Genomic DNA, 23,379 nt, shown 5'->3' with positions numbered 1-23,379 from the left:
CACCAGGGGTCTCAAACACACGGCCCACGGCTTGCCAAGCTCCCCGCGCGCCTCCCCCCCCCCCCCGAGTTATTTCCTGAAGCTACCAAGCTCCGCTCCCCCCCAGCGTGCCGCGTCCCCGCTCCTCCGCCTACTTCCAGCTGTTTGGCGGTGCTCAGCGCTTTACAGGAGGGAGGGGGGAGGAGCGGGGAGCCGCGCGCTCAGGGGAGGAGGCAGAGAAGAGCCAGGGCTGGGATTTGGGGAAGGGGTTGGAATAGGAGCAGGGAGGGGGCGGAGTTGGGGGGGGGACTTTGGGGAAGGGGTGGGAAGAGGCGGGGCCTCATGGAAGGGGTGGAGTGGGGGCAGGGGCTTTTGTACCTGTATATAAAAAGGTGTCAGTGATGCGGCCCTCGGGTCAATGTACTAGTCCTCATGTGGCCCTCATGGAGATTTGAGTTTGAGATTCCTGCTCTACACACTTGCATGACAATGGCCGCCATCATGGATTTTTCAACTCCAAAAAGATCTCCCACTGACCAATAGCAATTCAGCACTGCAAGCTTCCAGAGTACAATCACCACTCGCTTCTCAACTGTCAGTGCAGCTCTCATTCTGGTGTCTATGCGCTGAAGGGCTCGGGTGAGCGCTGTATACAGATCCAGGAATGTAGCCTTTCACATCTGAAAGTTCGGCAGCCACTGCTCATTGTCCCAAACCTGCACTACAATGCAATCCCACTAGCTGTTGCTGTTTCCCAGGCCCCAAAGCTCCGTCATCTGCAGCTACTCCAATTAATGCCACCAACAACCTTGAATTGTTTTTCACTATGTACCACAGCCATCTGTCCTCAAAGAAATCAACATGTCCTCTGTAGTTGCAGAACTTCCTGAGCTCTGAAAATAACAGAATATTGTTCATTCTGTGTTTGCAACATTCATGACAATAGCACAAAGTTCTATGGCTTCTGTGCTTCTCTCAGAGATGGTAGATAGCAAAAAGTGCCATGTGAGTTTGTGGGATTTTTAAAAAAGGCATAAAAGTTATGGGATGGCATTATGGGATGGGAAAAGTTGCATGATGGGAACTTGACCCCTTGCTCACAGCCCCCCCTACACAACTTGTGTGCGCTCCACAGTGCACTGCAAAAATTCTGCAAAAGGCACTGCACCACAGGGTGGTGTGTGGCACACTATAATACCTACCCATGATGTACCACACTTTACATCAATACAAGCACTCCTGGTGAATAGTCAAAGACCAACGCAAGCAGCCAAGTACGAATTCACAAGTGATACATTAACCACAAAGGCTTTACACCAATGTAAAGTATGTCAACCAAAGTCTGTAGCATAGACATGGCCGTAGTTTAGAATGCTTTCCCTCCCTAAGTAGTTTTGCCTCTTCTATTGTATTGGCCAAGGCCCAGTCACCTATCTCCACCTTTTTACTTCCAAATTCTCTTACCAGCTAAGAGACAGCAGCTGTGTCTTAAGACAGCATTTCTTTGTGTTGCTGCATACTTGCCTTAACATTGTTTGAACAACTCAACAGACTTTGTTTACCCTGTCCAACAACACTGACAAGTTCAAAGTCTTCTGGAAATTGCAAGCATAATAAGATCAGCTCAATGGCAGAGTTTGCAGAGAAGGGGAAAACTAAAATCTGACCGTAAGGGGTTGGTTGACTCAGTTCCTAGCAACAGCTTCATTAATGAACATAAATTACCCCTTTGAATATCATTTGCTTTATGGAGTCAGCATCTAAGATTCTTCCTTCTGAATCCATGTTCTTAATCCATTCTTCAGCAGACACTGGCTCTCTTCTGATAATGTCAGGTCGTTTACCTAGATCAATCTAAAATATTAAAAAACCCAATGTTACATGAATGTCATTGCATTGATCCATTAATTTTCTTAAAAAAAAAAAAAAAAAAAAAAACTCACACAATAGTATTAAATCCAGCTCTCTCCTCCATATGCACTTGGGGCTACGGCCACAGCACATGGCACTGTGTATAGGGAGTTAAAAGGGAAGGGGAAACGGACAGATTTGAGGAGCATGCCACAGTTCCACAGGGGTTTCTTGCACATCATTGCATAGTAGGGATTTGGGGATGAGACTAGCAGATCAATTGCTGTGTACATACACTGCCTTTCTCCCCTCAACTCCAGAGAGAGGGCAGTTTTGAAAGTGCAGCAAAGCTCCGTGACCAGGAAATTACTTTCCCCTCAGTCCTCAACCCAAATATGTGAGCACTGAGTAGGGCTCAGGCTTCAGACATAGTTTCTACTTTAGCCCTGATGCCCAAAATATTTTGCACATAGCAGCAACAAAGTCTACTTCAGCTCAAGTTGGTTTCAACTACTTAGAAGCCACACAAGTTTAGCATATCAAGGCACACAGGTCAATGTTATCTCAAATAAATCATATCTTTTCTGTTACCTCCATGGTTAACTGAACAACTGCTGGGTAGTAAATCCAAGGAACCTACAGATTACGTAGTTGAACTTGCTGACAATTTTCATTTTCAGCTATTGAGGACACCTGAATTATTTGAGTTTTAAAAAGTTTTATAAACACTGCTTCTGAAATATTTAATGCCACGTCAAAGCATTGGGCTGCTTAACTAATCTCACTACCATGAATCACTTATATAAAACACAATTATTTTATTAACTGTAAAAGAGATCCACAGAGTTCACCATAAGTGATTCATGGTTGAATTACAAGTGCATGGAATTACTTGCTATCCCCAAGTCTTTATAATACAACTACAACTGAGCATTCAATTTAGTATTTTGTTTTAATATAATTAAACCTGTTTTAAGTATAAATGGATATTCTAAACTATTTAAATTAACCATGCAAAAATAAAGTTCATTGCACATATATATTAAGAGAGATTGAAGTACATAATATAGATCTAAAGCCAAACACAGGAAATAAGCCAAGCAAGAACTGAACCAGTTTAGTTTCTATGGGGATGGTCTTGGAAAAATGAGCAACCTGAACTTCCACTGGTGTCAATGGGAGATAAATTAGACACTAATGTTAAGCAACAACACTTCATTTTTCTCTGAATGCATGAAAGGAAGAATTTTTATGTACATTCTCAAGCTATTAATGTTGATCTTATGCTATGTCATGGTTTATAGTAGTGCCCTGCAACTCGATGGGATGCAACTACAAGTGTCTGGTCTGGATCAGATGGAAAAACAACTGAACCCTCTTGGGCTCTCCTCCTCCAGCCTGTGGGGTTGGCATGGCAGTGACTGTGTGCCCTGCTCTCGCTGGCCACTGCCACTTTGCGGTGTTGTGCCTTTCACTCTGCAGCACACACATCGCACAGCAGGGGCCAGCATTCAACAGTAGCAGAGAACGCAGCTGCTGCCATGCCAACCCCACAGGCAAGAGGAGAGCCGACCTCATGGGTAGGAGGTGGCAGTGTTGACTCAGGTTCAAGGAGAAGGGTCAAGGTCTGGTTGGGTTGTAAAATTTGCTGACCTTCTCAGGCTCAGATTAAGTTAGGTGGGCTTGGATTCAGCCTAAAAGTTAGACCTGAGCAGACCTCTACTTTATAGACAAGACAAACCAAAGCTTCAAGAGCAAACACAACATGCATCAACAATTTTAAAATCAGTGACCGTAGTGGTGAAGATAGTCAGTATGTATGTAAGGTGCTTTATGTCTATATTACGCTAATATGCTATCTACACACTCACACGTGTAATAACTTCAAATCCTGGTTCTTCCTGTTGATTTATCTTTAGTCCTGGAATAGCATCACTGAGGAAGTCTGCCATTTCAGATGGTGGTCGTTGTTGAGTTGAAGGGTCACTTCCTCGCAAACTATCAAAAATATAGTTTGTCACTTTGGAAAATCCTCCCATAGTTGCTGTATACGGATCCTTCTTCAATTTCTATATAGTAGTAGGAGAGGAAAACAAGTTAACAGTAACAGCCTCACATTTCAGACAATTATTCTAACAAAAATATAAAATTATAACCAAGGGTACTTTCTCAAAAATTATTCTGAAACTTAAAGTTGTTGTAATAGCAAGTTTGCATAGCATAATTGTAATGTGCTAAAAAAGGTTTAAAAATGAGAAATCACAACAGGTATTAGTCTAACACTAATGATTTCATTTGAGAGATTGGCCAATGATGTGCTAGCTAAATCTAGCCTATTTATATTAGAATAATAAGTCATGTCCAGTGCTTACTTTCCAATGGTGAATGGCCCAAAATGTCTTTCTTCTGTTTAGTAGTTCTCCCTTCACAGAGAAAATACATCTTGAAGCAAGAAGCATCCTGCTAGGAATCTTACAGAAAAACTATCTTTGATCACTAAATCTGAAAACTAATACAATTTAGTCAATATTACCTCCTTTGTAAATCAAATCAATGGGGTGAGATCCTGGTCCCAAAGAGTCAATGGGAATTTTGCCACAGCCTTCAGTGAGGCCAGGATTTCACCCAGTAAATGGCAGTTATAAAACAGAATAGTTTACATTTGTGCAATATTGTGCAATGAGCAGCACATATATTAGGTGAAAAAACATTATTGGTGGAAATAATTCTCTCTTTGAGTAATTACCCAACACATTTGGGCAAGACTTGCCTTGTGTTTCTTTTTTTCCACCCCTCTATGAAAAAAATTATGGAGTATATTTAGGCAAAGCTGAAGTAAACAAGGTTTTGCCTATTGAAATAAAATCTGTACAACATGGAGGAGCAGCACTTGGACCTTAACGAATGGCTGATCATGTGAAAAATAATGAAATTTTATGAACACGTAGTTACAGTATACAAGTAGAACATAAGTTCTTTTCTTTCTACAGAAAGCTTAATTGTTTGGGAAGTTTTTTAGGCAGTGGAAGGGCAGAGGTGTTTTTAGATGACTTAGTTTTAAAATCAAAGGAATACTGATGAGTAGGTAGGTTTTATACATAGTACGTACCTGTATTAGACCATACGTTGGTTCATCAAGGAGATTTTCAAAAGACTGTGAAAGACTCTTGTTCTGACAATTAACAAGAAGAATTCTTTTATCCTGTGGAGATCTGTAATAAAATACAATTTGTATCACAAGTTTTCCTACAAATGTTTTTAAAAATTTAGGTTGTGTAAGTTACAATTGGTGCTTTGTGTGAGAAAAGCTGATGCTGAACAAAATCATTCTTAGTCCCTTTACACAATACACTTACTAAAATATTTACAATATGCATTTTTTCCATTTTTATACATAGTTCTCAATCTATTTAATTGCCAGAGTCTGATTAACAAAATACATTGATAATTAACAGGCTAGCATTAAGATAATGGTACATAGTGCCTTATGACTTAAGTGCCACAATTCTCCTTTGAAATTACTTTCTGCACTTTATGATTCGTTGTAAATGTTGTAACAAAAACATCAGTTGATGAATGAGGAAATGTATGGATGCTTGATTGTGTCTCCCTAGAAGTTTATGCTGAAACATCCTTGAATAAAATAAACTATAACAGCAAAGGAGCATAACAGACCCTGTATATTCCTTATACATTCCAGGGGTTGTTCTCAGCACCTGGTGGATTTCATGCTAAGGTACCCAACAAAAAGTTTTAAATGGTATAAGAAATTTAGCATATAAATGCATAAGTAATCTAGTAATAAACTGCATTTTCCCACAACAATGCAAGTCTTCCTGATTTTATTTGGTGAGTTCTTCAATCAACAATATTACAATCATGATATCTACTTTCACCCATATAAGCATATAAAATTAATGCAGTTTGTAAATAGCATAGTCATTATATTCCTAAACTGAACTGTCATATTACAGCCCTGCAAAAGGTATTCTAGTTTGGAATCCAAATGCTAAATCCACTCTGAAACCTGATCATCAGATGGCTGAATTCAACGTATTTGAGCAATCTAGTATTTCAGTGAAGCGTCTAAAAAATTATGGCAAACCCCTCCCTCCACTGCCCTTCACCTGAGGCTCACTATCCAGGAAATCAATTGGTTAAATTCACTATTTCTAGTCTTTGAAACAAAAATTACTTTTTATTTCATTGCTACATAGAACACATGCCTTGCTATTAAAGTCTAAGATAAGAACTTTAATAACTGTTATCTCTTTTCAGTTCCAACATGACAGGATACAATGTTAATGCAGGAGGATATGAAATTCAACAAGAGATCTCATTTCAAGTCTGCCAGACCACAGTCATAGGTCACTGGCAATGGCAGTTAATAAACCTCAACTGGGTTTTGCTAAAAGCAGCAGAGGGGGCAAAGGCTGAGTCATGTATTATGCTTTGCCAAGCCAGGAGGATGAAAACCCTTGTAAGAAATTTCCATTTTAATTAAACATTCTCTCTCTGGACAGATACTTGTTCAAAACAAAATGTGGAGTTACACACATTCACAAAAGCATTTATTCACAAAATTCCAGCTTTGACAATGTGGCATCAGAACAGGATTGTATTCAATAAAATCAGAGATACAAAGCCAAATTAAATAGCACAAAATGTTCAAAGTGACAAATCCAATAAATATATTTGTTCCATCTCCGCCACTTCAGACATACTGACTTACGCAGTGACTGAATACTTTCATAACAGAATATTATTAGATGGAAGGCAAAAAGGTTATCAAAGTCCAGGAGGAGGGGGAAATGCCAGCCTGTCCTATTATATTACTTTAGAAAGCAGTTATGCTATCCCTATATGAATATCAAGGGCACAATATGTATGAATAATGGAAACAGCAAGAAAGCAAAACATTAAATAACTGATTATGTAACATTTGTATATAATATCACAGGTGTCTATGACATCACAGAGAGAATAAAGAGAATATATTGTAACTGAGGTTATGTATGTCAGGAAATTAAGCAAGGAGAGAGGATACTAGCAAGAGGAGGGAAGGGGATTTGCACATAATAAGGTTAGAAGTTGGTTGTTATCACAAGAGACATATGATCTTATTTTTATTATGTTGATCATATTAAGCAGACAGAAGTTCAAATATTTGTTGGAGAAACTATGGAAAGGAGTTGGTTTAGAAAAGAGGGAAGATGTGGGGTACAGAATGAGAAAACATTTATTAAAATTAAGATTTTACAAAGCAGATAAATCAATGACACTTGTAGATAGTGTGGTCCTATCTCCATGCAGATCTACAAACAACTTCAATTTTTGTTAGCTGCCACAGCCATGCATAACTCTCAAGCACTCAAGGAACCCTATTTCTCACCATATTAAAATAAAAATCATTATTAGTCAAAAAAAATCTTTAGAAAGCACTTTTAGTGTTTTTATATCAATGTACTATGCACAGTAACAAGCTGAGGAGCAAATGATGGGCAGGACAAGGAAACATCTATAATGATGCAACAATAAAAATGTAATTTAAGAACGGCCATGCTGGGTCAGACCAATGGCCCATCTAGCCCAGTTTCTTGTCTTCTGACAGCAGAAAATGCCAGGTGCTTCAGAGGGAATGAACAGAACAGGGCAATTTACTGAGTGATCCATCCCGTCATCCACTCCCAGCTTCCTGCAGTCAGAGGCTAGGGACACCCAGAGCCTGGAGTTGCATCCCTGACCATCTTGACTAATAGCCATTGATGGACCAAGCCTCCATGAACTTATCTAATTCTTTTTTGAACCCCGCTATAGTTTTGGCCTTCACATCATCACCTGGCAATGAGTTCCACAGATCGACTGTGCATTGTGTGAAGAAGTACTTCCTTTTGTTTGTTTTACACCTGCCGCCTATTAATTTCATTGAGTGACCCCTTGTTCTTGTGTTATGTGAAGGAGTAAATAATACTTCCTTATTCATTGTCACCACACCATTCATGATTTTATAGACCTCTATCATATTCCCCTTAATTGTCTCTTCGCCAAGCTGAAAAGCCCCAGTCTTTTTAATCTCTCTGCATATGGAAGCTGTTCCATGCTCCTGATAATTTTTGTTGCCCTTCTCTGTACCTTTCCCATTTCTAATGCATCTTTTTTGAGATGGGGTGACCAGAACTGCATGCAGTATTCAAGGTGTAGGTGTACCATGGATTTATATAGTCGCATTATGATATTTTCTGTCTTATCTATCCTTTCCCTAATGGTTCCTAACATCGTTAGTTTTTTTTTTTTTATTGTTGCTGCATATTGAGCAGATGTTTTCAGAGAACAATCCACAATGACTCCTAATCTCTTTCTTGAGAGGTAACAGCTAATTTAGATCACATCAAAAATAAAAGTTCTATTATCATAGGATGTATAAGTCCTGACCAAGACAAGTTGCTAAAAATTTTAAAGAATGGGCACACTGAAGATAAATCAGAACAAACAAGTAGAAAAGACTTCTCCCTAAACTGTATTAAGTAATTATTCTTTTTGGGAATTCTACTCCTTCTTCTGAAGCATTTGGTACTGGGTACTAGATCTAGATAGAGAAAACTGATTATGTTTAGCAGAGAATTTCAAAATTTGGTTTCATTCCAATTTGCAATGAAAACCAAAAATTTCAGAACTCTCAATGACCCAGATCCGAATGATGGACTGAACCAGACCTAGGGACACTTGAAACCAGGGGGAGCAAGCTGGCAGGAAACCAGGCAGGTTTCCAATGGAATCCTGCCTGGTTCGGTCAGAACTTTGTCAAAATTAAATTGTCTCTGTGAAATGTTTAGATCTCAACTAATAGTCAAATTCCAATGAAAAATGTTTCAGTGTGTTTCTGACCAGTGCTAGTGGCCACTACCAGAAAGAGAATACCATCAGTCTGATCCAACATGGTAGTTCACATGCTCCTAATCAATGCTACTTTGTGGCCAGGTTGCAGCCTGTGCTGCATACCAGCACAAGGGAGCAGAGGCAGAGGTGGACATGGGGACACCCTATTACTCTCTTTTGCTCCCTTGTACTACCCTGTACCACTGCCTCCTGCGTGCAAAGGGAATTAGGCTTTGCTGAAATGCTAGGTTTCCCCTCCCAGACAGGTGCGCAAGAAGGAAGGGAGTCATCATGGAACCCCTCCAACGGGCCTGGCAGCATAGATACACCAGTGCATCATGAAGTGTAAACTCCTCCCAATGCTCTAGGAAAATCTGGAGGGAAACTGACTTCCTAAGTCACAATCTCTCTCCCAGTCTGCTCCAGGAGCAGCCCTTTACTAAGGACTGGACCACAAACTGACAATCCAGTCTTTGGTAGAAGTATACTTTAAGCAGCAGTTATATATTCGGGCCTGGTTTACACTTAAAAGTTTTGCTAGTATAGCTAGGTTGCTTAGGGGTATGATTTTTTGCTGACATAATTATGCAGGCAAAAGCCCTAATATATATGCAGTTATACCAGCAAAAATATCCTTTTGCCGATATAGCTTACTTCATTTGGGGAACAGGTTATAACATATCCCAGCAAAAGGACTTATGAACTGTGTCTACACTAGGAGGGTTTGCCAGTGTATCTAGACCAGCAAACCTTTTAAACAAGTTCTAATAATCCTGCCTTATATCTTTTTGTGATACTGCTATTATCATGTTTATAGGCAAACAAAGAAGGATGTTTGTTTTGGTTCAGAGCACACTTAACGTCTCAAGAATAGTACTGAATGAATGTTGTGAGAAGGTATCGACTTTACTGTCAAAAGAGTGCCACTTCAAAGGAGAGTTGTCAAGAAAATGAGAGACCATACATTCATCTTTGGCTAAAGTAATGCAACAACAGATCATGCTGGAAAGGAAGTAGTACCAAGTAAAATATGGGCCAAATGGGATCAGTGGTGATAAGGATAAATTATTCTTGGCTTATTCTCCAAATGCATCAGATTTATACTTGGCTACAAAAAAGAAAAAAGCATAAAACTTTTGTGCTAACAAACTAAAGTGAATATTACAATTACTGTATTTACAGATTCACAATTTATCTTGCTATTTGCCATAAATTACTTTTCTAATGCAACAAGAAAAATAAATATGTTGCTACCTTAATGTTATTTCTAGAAAACATTTGGAATATTGTTCTTAAAAAAGAATTAACTCACAAATATAGCTAACATGCTTCGAGTCACTTAAAGTACGTGAACATGAAGCACTCGCTCCAATCCCCAAAACATATTTTACATATTTTAAACACTAGATAGATCTGTAAGAAAATACAAAGCATTAGACAGCTTTTCAAATTAGAGGGGGGTTGCATAGCGAAAGGATATTTTTCAGTTAGAAATGACGACTGTCTACAGTAACTACGTTAACACTGTGAAGCTTGTCACACAGTGAACTGGTCAACATATTTATTACAAAATTTCATAATCACTATTTCCTTTTTCGACAAGGTGGTATGTTGTGGCCTAATGTAAAACCATCAGATTTGTACTGAGAAAAATTGTTGGGTCAAATAGAAGTCTCAAGTAAAACTGTGCATTTCCCTGCTTCTACTTCGCAGAGTAGTACAGAAAATCTCCTGGTTTGGCTTCAGTAGCCTACAGGAGATAGGGCCTGATTCCAGGAGACTCCCGGTGAAACCGGAAGGGTTGGCAACCCCAGCCCCGCCTCCCATGCTGCTCTTCTTGCATTGGAGGAAGAGCTCCCCATAAAAATCTACAAAGCAATCTCATTATCGCCCTTCTAATCCGTTCTTTGCCATGATGCTTACAAAAAACTTGACAATGGTTAGACAGCTGGTGTGTCATATTTAGATTCTACGCTCTTTGGGGACAGTCTTTACATGTTTGTATACAGTGCCTAGAACAACAGAGTCCTGGTCCATGACTGGGGCTCCTATGGGCTACCACAATACAAATAATTAAAAGACACAAAACAACAACTTCTGGAGCTCAATAGAGTGGGAGGTATGATGAAACGTAAGCTATGCATCTGATCAGAAAACAAATTCTACTAGCCAGAGGCCAACACAAAAGAAGTTCCTGCAAGGCAGAACCCCAGTGAAAAAAACAGCCCCTCTGGTTCTGTACATAAAGCTAGTCTAATAGTGACGTAATATGCTATCAGGAGGGTATCAGAGTTCAAGATTTGTATTTAGTCCTTCATTTCTGGGTGAGCAGGAGCAGATAATGCTCCATAACAGGAACAACTTTATCAGAAACTGGAAGGATCCATGGTCAGGTTTCTTGGCCAGTTTTTTTTTTTTTTCTTCAAATCCTTAAGAAGAGAACATGAAGTTGTTAAAAATAAACAGCAATAAATGGAGTTCTGAAGACCACTTTGGAGGAAACATTTATATATAGATTTGGATGACAGGGTGGTACTTTTTTTTTTTTTTAAACAAAGTTTAACTTCTAGACTCATTTAGCCTGACAATGACACCTACAATAGAAATCATTATAATCAATAATAATTATCTTGCTTATATACGAGACATACAAAGTGGGTGAGATAACATCTTTTTTGTACCAACTTATGTTGGTGGAAGGGACAAGCTTTTGAGCTTCACAGAGATTTTCAGGTCTGGAGAAGAAAGCTGAAGATCCAAAGTGATTTACATAGGTTGACTATTATCACCCCCATTTTTAGATGAAGAAACTGGAAGAGAGAATAAACTCACAGTCACAAACTCGGACAATAGTGAAGTGAGCAATAGAACACAAGTCTCCTTATTCCCATTCTGGAGGGTGCTAACACCATGAAACATTATAGCTTTCTGCAGAGATTGTTTGATTTTCAATAGATCGATGAAGCTTGTTTAAACATATCAAAACATTTGAAATGAAAACATGAACTATTAAATCAGTTGTTAGAAATCAGATAAATTATTAAAGTAGTGAGAAATAAGATTAAAGGGAAGGGATTTTATTAACTTGTTACTGTTAAATTTTCAGAACCTACATTCATACTGGCAAATGTATTACTAGAATTTACAATTATTGACATTATTTATATTTATATTATATATTAACAATTAAAAACTGTTTGATACTTACTCACACAACACCACATATTTTTCAAGGGACACAATCAATAATTTGCTATCACCATGATGGAAGTGAAGAGCTGGGAGGATGACGTCATCCTTTAGACAAAATACCAAATAAGACCATCCCATGCCTTCTTTGTTTTGTTTGATTGACTTCAGATCTGTCAAACTGAACTGGAATGACCACTTGCTTTCTCCATTTGCATGAGTTGTAGCATCTTTAAAGACAAAATTGTGACAATCACAGTTTGGTTTCCAAAACTGGTTTCTATTAGCATCTACATATACCCAGGACAGGATTTACCATGAAACAAACTGTGCAGTGGCACTGGGCCTTCAACAGCGAGGAGGGGAGGGGGCAAAATGCAGGACAAATCTCATCTGACAATCTGCCCCCAAGTCCTGGCCAGCAGCACAGCAGGGCTGAGGCAGGCAGGCTGCCTGCATGCCATGGCCAGTGGCCCCACGCCGCTCCCAAAAGCTGCTGGTTGCTGGTACATCTCTGCGCACCTCTGGTGGGGAGAGGGGGCTCCGCGTGCTGCCCAAGACCCGCTGCCCTCCCTCCCTTCAAGGGGCGCACAGAGACGTGCCAGCAGCCTAGAAGCCACTGCCAGAGGGGTGTGTGTCTGTTGGTCGCTCTGGGAGCCAACCCCCTGGCCTTCTCCTGCACCCCTGCTGCAGCCCAGAGCCCACACACAAACTTCCTCCCAGAGCCCGACCCCTCAGCCCCCCACACCCCAACCCCGTCCCATCCCCCAGAGCCAACACTCAACACCCAAACTCCCTCCCAGAGCCTGCACCCCTCACCCCCTCCTGAACCCCAATCAAGGTATCTCATTTTATTTTCATTTACTTCCCATTACTTATAATATAGGAGGAGGATGAAGAAAAAAAGAATGAAAAACAGGGTGGGGGGGAGAGGGGGAGAGATAAGAGAATGTTCTTTTTCTTGGCTGGATCCCAAGGGGGGGCAAAAATGAAGCTGCACACAGAGCCCCACTAACTCTAAATCCACCACTGAATATACCCCATATCAATACTGCCAACTTTTCAGAAATGTAACACGAGCTCTGGGAATGGAGTGTGCACTGCAGCATTCTTCAGTTCACACTATATCTGTCCACATCCCAGAGGTTTCTAAACAGTTAATATAGCTATCAGACTTCATTTTCCTGCTAATTTTCTACCCAGTTTGTCTAGCATCTGTAAATTCACTGGCTGTATGAAATCCCAGTTACAAGTGCCATGTCCCAAGATTTACCTAACGGCTCCAATAAGATTGGGGCTATGTTGTGCTAGGCACTGTACAAACACATGGGTAGGCAGAATCCTTGCCTCAAAGGGATCACTATCTAAAGCCCTGATGCTGCAATCATATACATGTGAGTAGACCCCCTCACCCCACCCAGAAAGAAAAGTTATTCACTTGTAAAGTAACTGGAGTTCTTTGAGATGTGGTGTCCGTATGTGTATTCCACTCTAGGTACGTGTCACAAATCCTAGCAAAGTACTGCCTCCTGGCCACCCACTAAGACTGTTGTGAGGGGAATCCATGCCTCTCCTGCACTGGATTACTATGGTGTTTCAAGCTCCTGGAGTCTCAGCTGGTTAAAGCATTGGTTCCTCCTTTGGCCTCTCTGGCACATTTCCTGGGCACTGACTCTCAGTCTGCTAGTTACCACTTCTCAGAAATGGAGCTCCTCAGCCCACCTGCCCTAGGCCCCCAAGATCAGCACTGACCCTCAAGATTCTCAAGTTACTTAAGCACACCCTATCCCAGAATTCCACCACAGACGTGTGAAGCTTTTGCTTTACCGGTTCAATCTTTCAGGGGCACACAAGCAGTTGTGAAGCATATAACAATACATCAATACTTTTACTTAATCATACAGAGCACAGGAGAGTACAAATCATACAAAACAACAAACATCTTAAACATACGGAGTCCTTCAGAAAGACAAAAAAAACCTAAATGGGCGGCAGGAGGAGTGAAAACTTCCTCACAGCGAATGAAACCTATCAAAAATTATAAACAGCTATAAAATGATAATCATCAACAGGCAAATCACTAGTCTAACATTAAATAACCACTATGTGCAGCAATAAAATAATAAGAGCTATTACTATATATATTACTATAATAACTATAGGAGTGCAGGACACTGAGCACTCCATCACAGCCGTGGGCAGTGTGAAGGAATTGCAATGAGGGTTAGTCCTGCATTGTCCTTTATACCTTGGTTTGGGATACAGTGGTAGCCAAAGGTGCATGAATAGACTGAACAGTCACCGCTAACTAAATATCTCCAATATCCAGCACAAGCGCTCATGTGCACCTGGAGTGAAATACACATGGACATGCATTCTAAGAACCACCGAGTGTAGACCAGGCCTAAACTATTAAACACCGTCATTGATGGGGTGGCACATGAACATAGGGGTTCCTTGTGGTCTTTTGCGGGGGTCTCTGCTGCCCCTGACTGGCGCTCCTTAGTTTGCCCCTGAGCAGGGCAGTTCTTGGACCCTCAGCTCTAATTAAATCTAGAAGTATGTGTCAGTCTCTTGGCTGTGTTCGTGGAGGCAGCCTGGTGCAAGGGTGTTACCCATTTGCTGTCTCAGGCTGTTCTGCCTACCTTTCCTTCTCTGTACTCTCCCCTTTATAGCAGGCTTTGTTTCCTCTACTGGATGAAGTTGTTGGAGCCTGCCTCCATGATTGGCAGCTCTGGCAGCTGCGTGAGGGTGTGATCAAGCTGTTTGCCTATAAACAGGAGAGGCTCTCCTCCCCCTTCTGTCTACGCTTAGTATGGGATTTGTAGGCCCCATTACAGTACCCAGTTATGGGACTGGGGTCTAATATAGGGCAAGACCATGAATATAAAAAGATGGAGAGGAAGTACAGAGGGAGGACAAATGTAACTGTAAAAATATCACACAATTACAAACAAAACAATAATGGGAAACACAGGAACTGTGCACATTCTAGCTATGAAAACTTGATGGTTACCAATTCTTTAATTCTTTTAATTTTCCTGTATTTATTTTCTTATTTTACCAAAACTTGAGTGCTAGGTGTGAAATAGAGTACAATTCTCCAGATATTTGTTTTTTTTTTCTGATGTGCAAGCTCTCACTGCACAGTAGTATACTCAATCTCCCTCTGGTGTTCCAGTAGTGAAGTAGCATCTGCTTAATACAGCATTAATCTTCTCATTCTCTTTCCTAACTATTGTATACATTTGTTCAAGTTATACTTGCTTAAGAGAGATGTGAAGGTCGTATGCATATTAAGACAGGTATAGCAATGCTTTATGACACAGTAGGATGAGCTCTTAAAATGCTGGTTAGACGTAAGCTTCAACCACACAATCCCCCCTAGTGATTTAGCGGGGAAATCAGATTGAAGAAGCAGACAGCTTTGTGGGTGCCAAGATCAATTCATCTGGGAAAATAGAAGTAATTCAAGCCACAAGTCACCTCAGCATTTCACTTCCTGAGGGAATACAGTCTAGAGTATTTTTTATAACTAATGGATCCTTTAAAACTAAGTTAATATCAAAGGAAATATTTAAAATTTCAGAATTTATTTTTGCATGTACCTCCATTAGAACGTGGCTTCTTTTTAAACGAGACTGTGTTGACCATGTCCCATTCTGCTTCATAATTATTTTGGTGGTCTAACCCTCGTGGAGATTTTTCTTTAGGGGTTTGTGTCCACTCTACAACTGAACTGGAATCCTAAACAAAATTAAAAAAAAGAAGTCATAAAACGAAAACTGAATTTTATCAGTAGCTAATTTCGAGGTTTAAAAAACACAAACACCTTTGGTAAATCGGAATTAAGGTTGAAAGTACACAGACTTGAGTGTTAAAATCCTCAGAAGAACATAGTTATCAAACAAATATTAGGGGGGAAAAAAAACAAGAAATTCCATGTTAAGTTTAAATTAAAAAGAAACCCAAACATTTGAAATTCATAGAAAAAGATAGTGAAGATCACCCAAATAATCTTAATTCTGCCCAACTAGAGATGCACTAAGAACAAGTAGAAATTTTAAAACAACCTTACCTATTCATAATTGACAAATTGATTTCATCCCAGTAATGACATATGTATCATTTATTACTCTAAATTGTACAATGCTTGAGCCACTTCCACTATTCTTTACAACCATAGATAACAGAAAAGGATGCATTTTAACAACTCCAGGTTAAATAAATAGTATTTTAAAAGCAATCATTCCCAACTCCCCGCAAAGATTCCATGTGTCAATTATACAATAGTAAGAAACAGAATTGGCCTTTGTTCTAAATCAAGATCAAAGCATTAAGTCAGCAACACAGAAAGAGTAAAAGTTATTAAGATGGCAAAGCATTACACTTTGCATTGGAGACAGCTATGTATGAAGCCAATTATAAAATCAAATGCTTTCATCGGTGCTGGAACTTGAAGTGATTTTCATCATATACAGGGTTTGCAGTCTGATTCAATGGCTCTCAGCACCCCCCACAAGAAAAATAGTTCCAGCACTCCTGAATGCTTTGTGATTCTGTTTCAGAATTCCACTTTAAAAAATATACACATACAGAGTTTTCTCCAAATGTAAAGCATGGTTCGATCATGTAAAGTGACTTTGTAACAAGGGCCCTGGGGGAACCAGATTAATTATTCTTCATAATCTCCATATCAAATCTGATCATTCTGCAAGTAAATAGACATTTTTCTAGCTGTGAGTCCAACAAACTTACCAAAGGCTCTGAGACAAGTTGAGTTCTACCCACCGTGTTTATCACCACCAATAAAAAGGCTCTGCAAGCTGAATTAGGCCTTCTGGTATCCTATGCCATACCACTGTCTGCAGATTATGTCATCAATGACAATATGCACAAACCCACTGGTGATGTATAAAATGAGAAGAACTCATGCTGACTGTCAAAAGTCCATGGTTAGTTTGCTGGGCCAGCAACTTGAAAGTTTGTTTGCTTAATCTGAGCAAGTTTGATACAGAAATCTGTAAAACACAGTGAATATGGAATCCCACAATGCCCTTCTTTTAATGTCACATTTTTAGGATCGAACCACAGTTTAAGATGTCCACAGTTTTAGACCTCTTTATCCCTATTAAAACAAAAAACGTTATGCTTGTGACAGTCACTGTTTCATTGTTTTGGCTTTTTCAAATGTAAAACCTTAAAAAAAGTCCAAACAACAATATATTCTACATAGTAGGTATGAACTGGTCTTAAAATTTTTTTGCCAGAGGCCAGTATGAAAGAGGAGCCTCCTCCTACATCTCCTGAGGCCCAGGAGCAACACTGTGGTGAGAATCCAGAACAAATTTCCAATGGCAAGTTGGAATTTTCAACTGCTTAGGAAGGAGAGAGTGCAATGGTTTCAAAAAGAGCAGCACTCTCACTTTCTTCTCCACGCTCTAGTTGCCTGGCTGCAAGGAAAGAATCTAATACTCTATACCTAACCCCAACTCTCCTGATTACTCCAAAGGGGAAGACTGCCTCTACTACTTTGCTCTCTACTCAACCCTCTGGCTGTGCAAGGGTTGAGATATGGTTTCTTTCCATGAATAGCTCCCCTGCTTGTCTCTGCTGCTGCTTATAACTTTCTTAGGGTACGTCTACACTTACCTCTGGGGCCGGCGGCAGGCAATCGATGTTCTGGGATCGATTTATCGCGTCTGGTCTAGAGGGATCACCTGCAGTGATCCCCTTAAAAAAACACCTAGACCCTTCGCCAATCTTGGAAGACTGCCCCCACTCCCCAGGCCAAACTCACCATGTTTAGGGCAGTTGCTGAGCTGTGTGCTTGCCAAAGGACAGTGAAAAAAAGGTTTATTTATTATGATTCAATGCTCTGAGTGCACTCACAATTAGAGCCCTGTGCGAATACAAAAATGTGGATTCGCATCCGCAAGAATCAACTTGTATCCGAACTGTGATCCACACACTGTCTTTAATCTATATACACATCTGCACCAGCAGGCTACCTCACAGTGCCTCTTAGGAGGAGCATTGTGTGAGTATGTGTACTGTACAAAAAAAGCTATATGGCTTAAAAATGTGCACACTATTATTATTTTAAACAATCTTATTATACAACAGGCATCAAAACAAATAGCCTTTTACATTAAAAATAATAAATTTCTCAAGTCAATAATGCTCAAAACCACAAACTGAACTATAAAATAAAGAAGTCTCCCCCCCAATTTAGCTTGTGATTTATAAGGTCATCACACTTAGAGCTCAGCAATCCCAGTTTCTTTGTACCAGCCACTGTGGAAGCATGCAGGGGAATACTATCACAGGCTACAGTGCTTAATTTTTGCGGGGCTCGTGGGCAACCCCGGCACCTCTTAGCTGGGCAAGTCATCCTCCTAGGGGGGCTGTGAGGAGCAATGACAGGTCAATTTCCCCAAATTGGCACGGGGGGGGTGAAGGTGCTTTCCGGCTGCCTAGCAATGTTTAATTTTTACCAGGGCTGAGCCTCAGAACCTCTTAACTTGGCAAGTCATCCTCTGCACTCTCCTCGGAGGCTGTGAGCGAGGGAGAGGAGCAACGACAGCAGGCACTCCGGGACTCCAGGTCAGTTTCCCCAGGTGGGTGGAGCAGGGGGGTGCAAGGATTAGGGGTGAAGAGGGATGTGCCTGGGTGAGGGGCAAGGGAGTGGGGTGGAAGTGCTCTCCAGTTGCCCAGCCAGTGATTAATTTGTGCTGTAACAGGTCAGAGAAGGAGGCTCCTGCTTCTGCAAAATAAATCAGTATGGATTCCTGACTTACTTTGCAGAAGCAGCTGCCTCCGTCTCCAACTGACCTGATGTGGCAATGAAGTCAGGAGAGGTTTCCTAAACTGCTTGACTGCGTAAACTGAGGCGATAGAAGGATGGGGAATTTCACTGCCTGTTTTGATCTATCACCTCCCCTTTCTCTTCATGGGGGATGGGGAGGAAGGGATTATAGGCTCTGGAAGGTGGGGAAGTAGCCTCATAGGCTATGAGCTGCAGACAGCTGCTTCCCTGCCTCTGAAATCCTAGAGCCCTAAAATACATACAAAATTTGTATGTATATCCAATCCGGCATCCGCAAAAATGGTCTGCAGATATCCGCATCCGCGGACGGGGACATCCATGGATATAAAGCTGATATCCACAGATTTGCAGGACTCTACTCACAATCATGCCTCTGTTTATTGTTTCTTGAGCTTCTGCAGTTGTGGCCCTGAGGGCAATCCCCTACACACCAGCAGAGTGCCTCCACCAGATAAGGAAGCGACCCAGGAAGAGTAAGAACATGTTTCGAGAGATGCTCCAATTGTCTGACGCCAGAGATCAAGATCACAGGATATGAAGAGAGATCATTAATTAAAAATTAAGAGTAGATGGCCAGGAGTGAATGATAAAAGTGATGGAGGACCAAAAGAGATGCTGAAGTCCCTAATCGCACTCAGGCAGAACACATGCATGCTCACCCACCCCGCCCCGCAGCCCATACAGAACTGCCTGCCATGCCCTCCCCAAACTCCACCCACACATTTCTTGCATCTTTCCAGCCCTTCACAGTACCCTGTTCACTCCACCCCTTCAGACAGGTTCCATCCAATGATAGCTGGACTTACACACAGCTATGTGAGCCTCCATCAAGAGAGTTACGTCCCTACCAAGAAAGCATTTTTGTGTATTGGTTATTGCTGTTTAATAAAAAGGTACTCTCTAGAAATAAAATCAATCTTTATTTGTCTCCTACACACGGTGGTTGCTGCTAGAATGAATACACAATGGCAATTGGCACATTTGCAGACTACAAATCACAGTCAGGAAGGAATCATCAAAATTTTCATTCCACGCAGCAAGTAAAAGCATGGCAGAATGTTTTACAAAAAGAGACATTACTGGGGCAAATTGTCAAAATTTGAATAGCTCTCCAGTGAGCACCTCTAATAGCCCTGTATCTGGCTGCTCAAAATCAGCAGCCAGGCGATCCGCCACCACACTCCACCTCGGGAAAATTTTTCACCTTTAGCTTCACACATTATGCAGCATACAGCAGGCTGCTATGAGCATGGGAATATTTTCCTCATTGAGCTTTGTTTTAGTACATACCAAGCTAGTACAGTGAAAGCCTAGAGGCTTTAATCAAGATATTTTCTTTCCTAGACTTAAATCATTTTAGTTAGGATGTGTGAGCTAACATCCTAACACAACATCTTTAAACCCTTGTCTAGGCAGAGCCATAAAGGTAGCACTCCCCTCTTTCATATTCTGAAGACCAGGTTTCATTGGATCCTAGCACCCCCGACTCAGACGGCAAAACATAACTGTCTTTTTGTTCTGTTTTTACAGAGCATTGCATAATGAGGTCCAGGACTAGGGCTCCTAAACACTACAACAACAACAAAATAACTACCACCCTGAATAAATAAACTTCTAGTTTTAGGATCATCTAGCTAAATTTAACAGATGAACAATACATACAAAACCTGCAGAGAAAGATGAAAAGGTGAATGCCAGTAATTAATAAGCATACCTTTCCAGCACAGAGGATATTGGAAGAGTCCAAAGTATCATCCGATGGTCTCCAGTCTACTATTACTTCAGCTTCCTACAATACAAGTTACACTTATGCATCAAACACAAACTCAGTAAGATTATAATTAAGAAAATGCAGATCTACCTATTTATGCAAAAAATTACGTATGTTTACTTTATACATACATTATTTTAGGTATAGCTGCCAAACATTATGGTGTTCATTAACAAAAACAAACATTGAGGATTTTTCTTTTAATATTTTAAACTTGCAAAGGTACGTTAGATGCATTAAAGGTAAATGTAAGAAAAAAAAATCTAACAACTGTATCAAATGATTACCTTTTCTATGACACGTAGTACTCCTGATATTATACTGTCCTGGTCATCATTTTTTGCACAGGATGAATGAATGAAAACCCCTTCTTGTTCATACACAACCTGTAAAAACAAAAAACAAAAATGGATCAACTTCTTATTTTAATGGCAGAGCAACATTTAGACCAGTGATCTCCAAACATTTTTGATTGCGCACCCCTATCAGTAAAAAAATTTTGAGCACACACCCCCTGCCGCGCCAGCTCTACCATTTTTGCTGAAGAAAAAAAAAAAAAAAAAAAGTGCTTCTCCTGCCACGCACCCTGAAGGATCCTCTTGCGCACCCCACTTTGGAGACCACTGATTTAGACAACATAAGTACCTAGACAGATAATAAAGGGGAAACTATACGCACAGTATTACTGTCATGTCCTAAAAAAAAAAAAATCACATTTACAGCACCAAAATGGTACTATACAATTAATTTGATTTATAATTTTGATTTGCCCTGCAATTCAAAATTAATCCTGCTGCACAGATACAAAAAGTGAGTTTCCACAGTCTTATTCTGGACAAAGAAATGGTTGTTGCACAAAATGCTTGATTTCAACTTCAGTATATTGAAAGATTAATCTATAGGCTCAATGAAATACTGTAGTACAAAGTTACTTTGGAAGAATTTTAGATCATTAAAATTGATCTGAATGGTGATCTTTGAATATATCTTATTATTTGACTACTATGATGTAAATTTAAGCACACCAAAAGTTAAAGACTTACTTACTGTGTAAACTGTTTCTGATGAATGAGATTATATTTTCCCATATATACAAATTATTTTCAAAAATCTAAACACAGTGTTCTCCTCTGCCAAGATTCAGCATGATCTCCTGTGCTGCTTGATATAAATAACCTTAATCAAAAGTCTACCAAAGGAAATGAAAATCAGGGTTGTTGTGAACCTGAAGAAACCCACTCATTTGGCTGAGGAACCGAGTGAAAAAAACCCCCAAACGCTCAATACTAAGGTTTTGAGAATTGAAACATACAACATTATGTGATTCATTTTGTGGACATATTTGTTCCTCAAATATAAAACAGCATGCATTGTTCAAAATGGAGAAATGTACACTTCTGGAAATAAAATGCAATAATCCTCTCTTCTAACTAGCTCAGCCTTTTGTATCTGTGCTAAAATACCAGTACCCTTTTACAAACTTAATTGCTTTTGAAAAGTTGTTGCCAACTTAGCTACTTTGTCACTAGATTTAGCGACCTTTTGGTTTCCCTAGTGAGAAAATAGGTGTCAAAGTGACCAGTGACAAATCTAACAACTTTCACTGCCAATTACAGTGACATTCAGAGAAAGAAGTCACCAGTATGTATAGTCAAAAAATCATTCACAAGCAGCTCAGTAGTGTTAATAAAATCCATTCCATGCTCTTTGCACACCAAGTCAATGTCATTACATCTCAATTGAGCATGTCCTCAGAAGGAATCACATTCCAGGGCTTCTTGGGCTGAGATCACTATAATCTGCAAGCAAGGAAAAGAAGTCTGTGGAGGCTAATTAAATACTTTGCTAAAGCCAGGAGTACTTTGGAGAGAGCAGCACATTAGCCAGGGCTTATTTTACCCAAATGTGTTCTTTCTTGCTGCTCCATAGTAGGTAGCACACCCTGTGATGCAGGGAAAAATGGCTAATGAAGTGGGCATAGTGTGGGAGGCAGGTTAGCTAGGGAAGAGAGCTGCACGGATGGAAGTTGTGGTGGTATGAGACAGGGCCATGTGTAGTAAGGGATGAAGCCCTTACTGCAGGATCAAAGGTAGAACTAGCTTGATTTCAGCTCCCCTTTACTCTTTCCCATGGCTTGACCCTGGGTTAGCTGCCCATCTGTTTTCAGAAATCAAATCCTAGAAGTGGGGGGGGGAAGGGGTCTGGCTAGCTATTTTTGTTTTAAAAATTACTTTCTTAGCTCCCTGCAACACCAAGCTCAGGTCAGGTGCATGCCCCCTTCCCTCTGACTCTGGGCTCTCCATTTCACTAACCTGTCTGCTCAAATCCAGGCTGGCAAGAAAGGGAGGCTCAGCTGAAATTAACCAACCCCAGCCAACCTAGTCAGCAGTGTACAGAGCCTTCCCAATAAGCAGAGAGCTGCAGTTTCCTTCCCAATGAGTGGAGGGCACCCTCCTGATGATGACAGTGTACTGTGGTAGTTGCTTCTGGTGTAATACAGTAGTAAAAAGAGCATGGAATGGATTTTTAACAACACTATTGAGCTGCTTGTGAATGATTTTGTGACTATACTTGCCTGGACGCACACATGCATGTATGTAATTCTCTGGAAATTTCGTTGGTGACATTTTTGACTCCTTTTGAGTGCTTATACAGCTACATCTAGCGACTTTTCAGAGTTTGACTGTGGTTAAATAATAGGCAGTCAGTTGATTGGCTTGCCAAACCTGGCTTTCTGGTTTCAGTGGCACCTGATTGTGAAAGCTAGATAGAATTTGTACAGGATTCTAAAACACCACCACTCTTTACTTAGTTAGCATGAGAAATATACACATCTATACAAAATAATCAACAGCCCTATATGCATTGCCCTGCCTCGGGTTCC

The 23,379-nt window shown here is 40.4% G+C and overlaps 1 protein-coding gene across 13 annotated transcripts in view; it reads right to left on the bottom strand.

Moving 5' to 3' along the window:
* TBC1D15 (TBC1 domain family member 15) overlaps positions 1–23,379 on the bottom strand; it is a 77,470-nt gene that overhangs the window by 40,995 nt on the left and 13,096 nt on the right. For 4 of the 13 annotated variants that reach the window (XM_065572900.1, XM_042860116.2, XM_065573099.1 and 1 more), the window contains 7 exons: positions 20,783–20,881; positions 20,439–20,513; positions 15,504–15,642; positions 11,915–12,125; positions 4,940–5,042; positions 3,702–3,899; positions 1,705–1,833 (listed from right to left, as the gene is read on the bottom strand). In XM_065572900.1, the coding sequence (XP_065428972.1) occupies positions 1,705–1,833; positions 3,702–3,899; positions 4,940–5,042; positions 11,915–12,125; positions 15,504–15,642; positions 20,439–20,513; positions 20,783–20,881 (954 nt within the window). Of the gene's footprint in view, positions 1–1,704; positions 1,834–3,701; positions 3,900–4,202; positions 4,254–4,939; positions 5,043–11,914; positions 12,126–15,503; positions 15,643–20,438; positions 20,514–20,782; positions 20,882–21,542; positions 21,685–23,379 lie in introns of those variants that run through there. The other 9 variants (XM_042860115.2, XM_005305101.5, XM_042860122.2 and 6 more) reach the window with 4 other exon arrangements.

Source organism: Chrysemys picta, chromosome 1 (assembly GCF_011386835.1).
Source record: "Chrysemys picta bellii isolate R12L10 chromosome 1, ASM1138683v2, whole genome shotgun sequence".
NCBI classification, from domain to species: Eukaryota; Metazoa; Chordata; order Testudines; family Emydidae; genus Chrysemys; species Chrysemys picta.
Note: the sequence above shows the minus strand (reverse complement) of the source record. Positions and strands in the feature narration are given on the sequence as shown.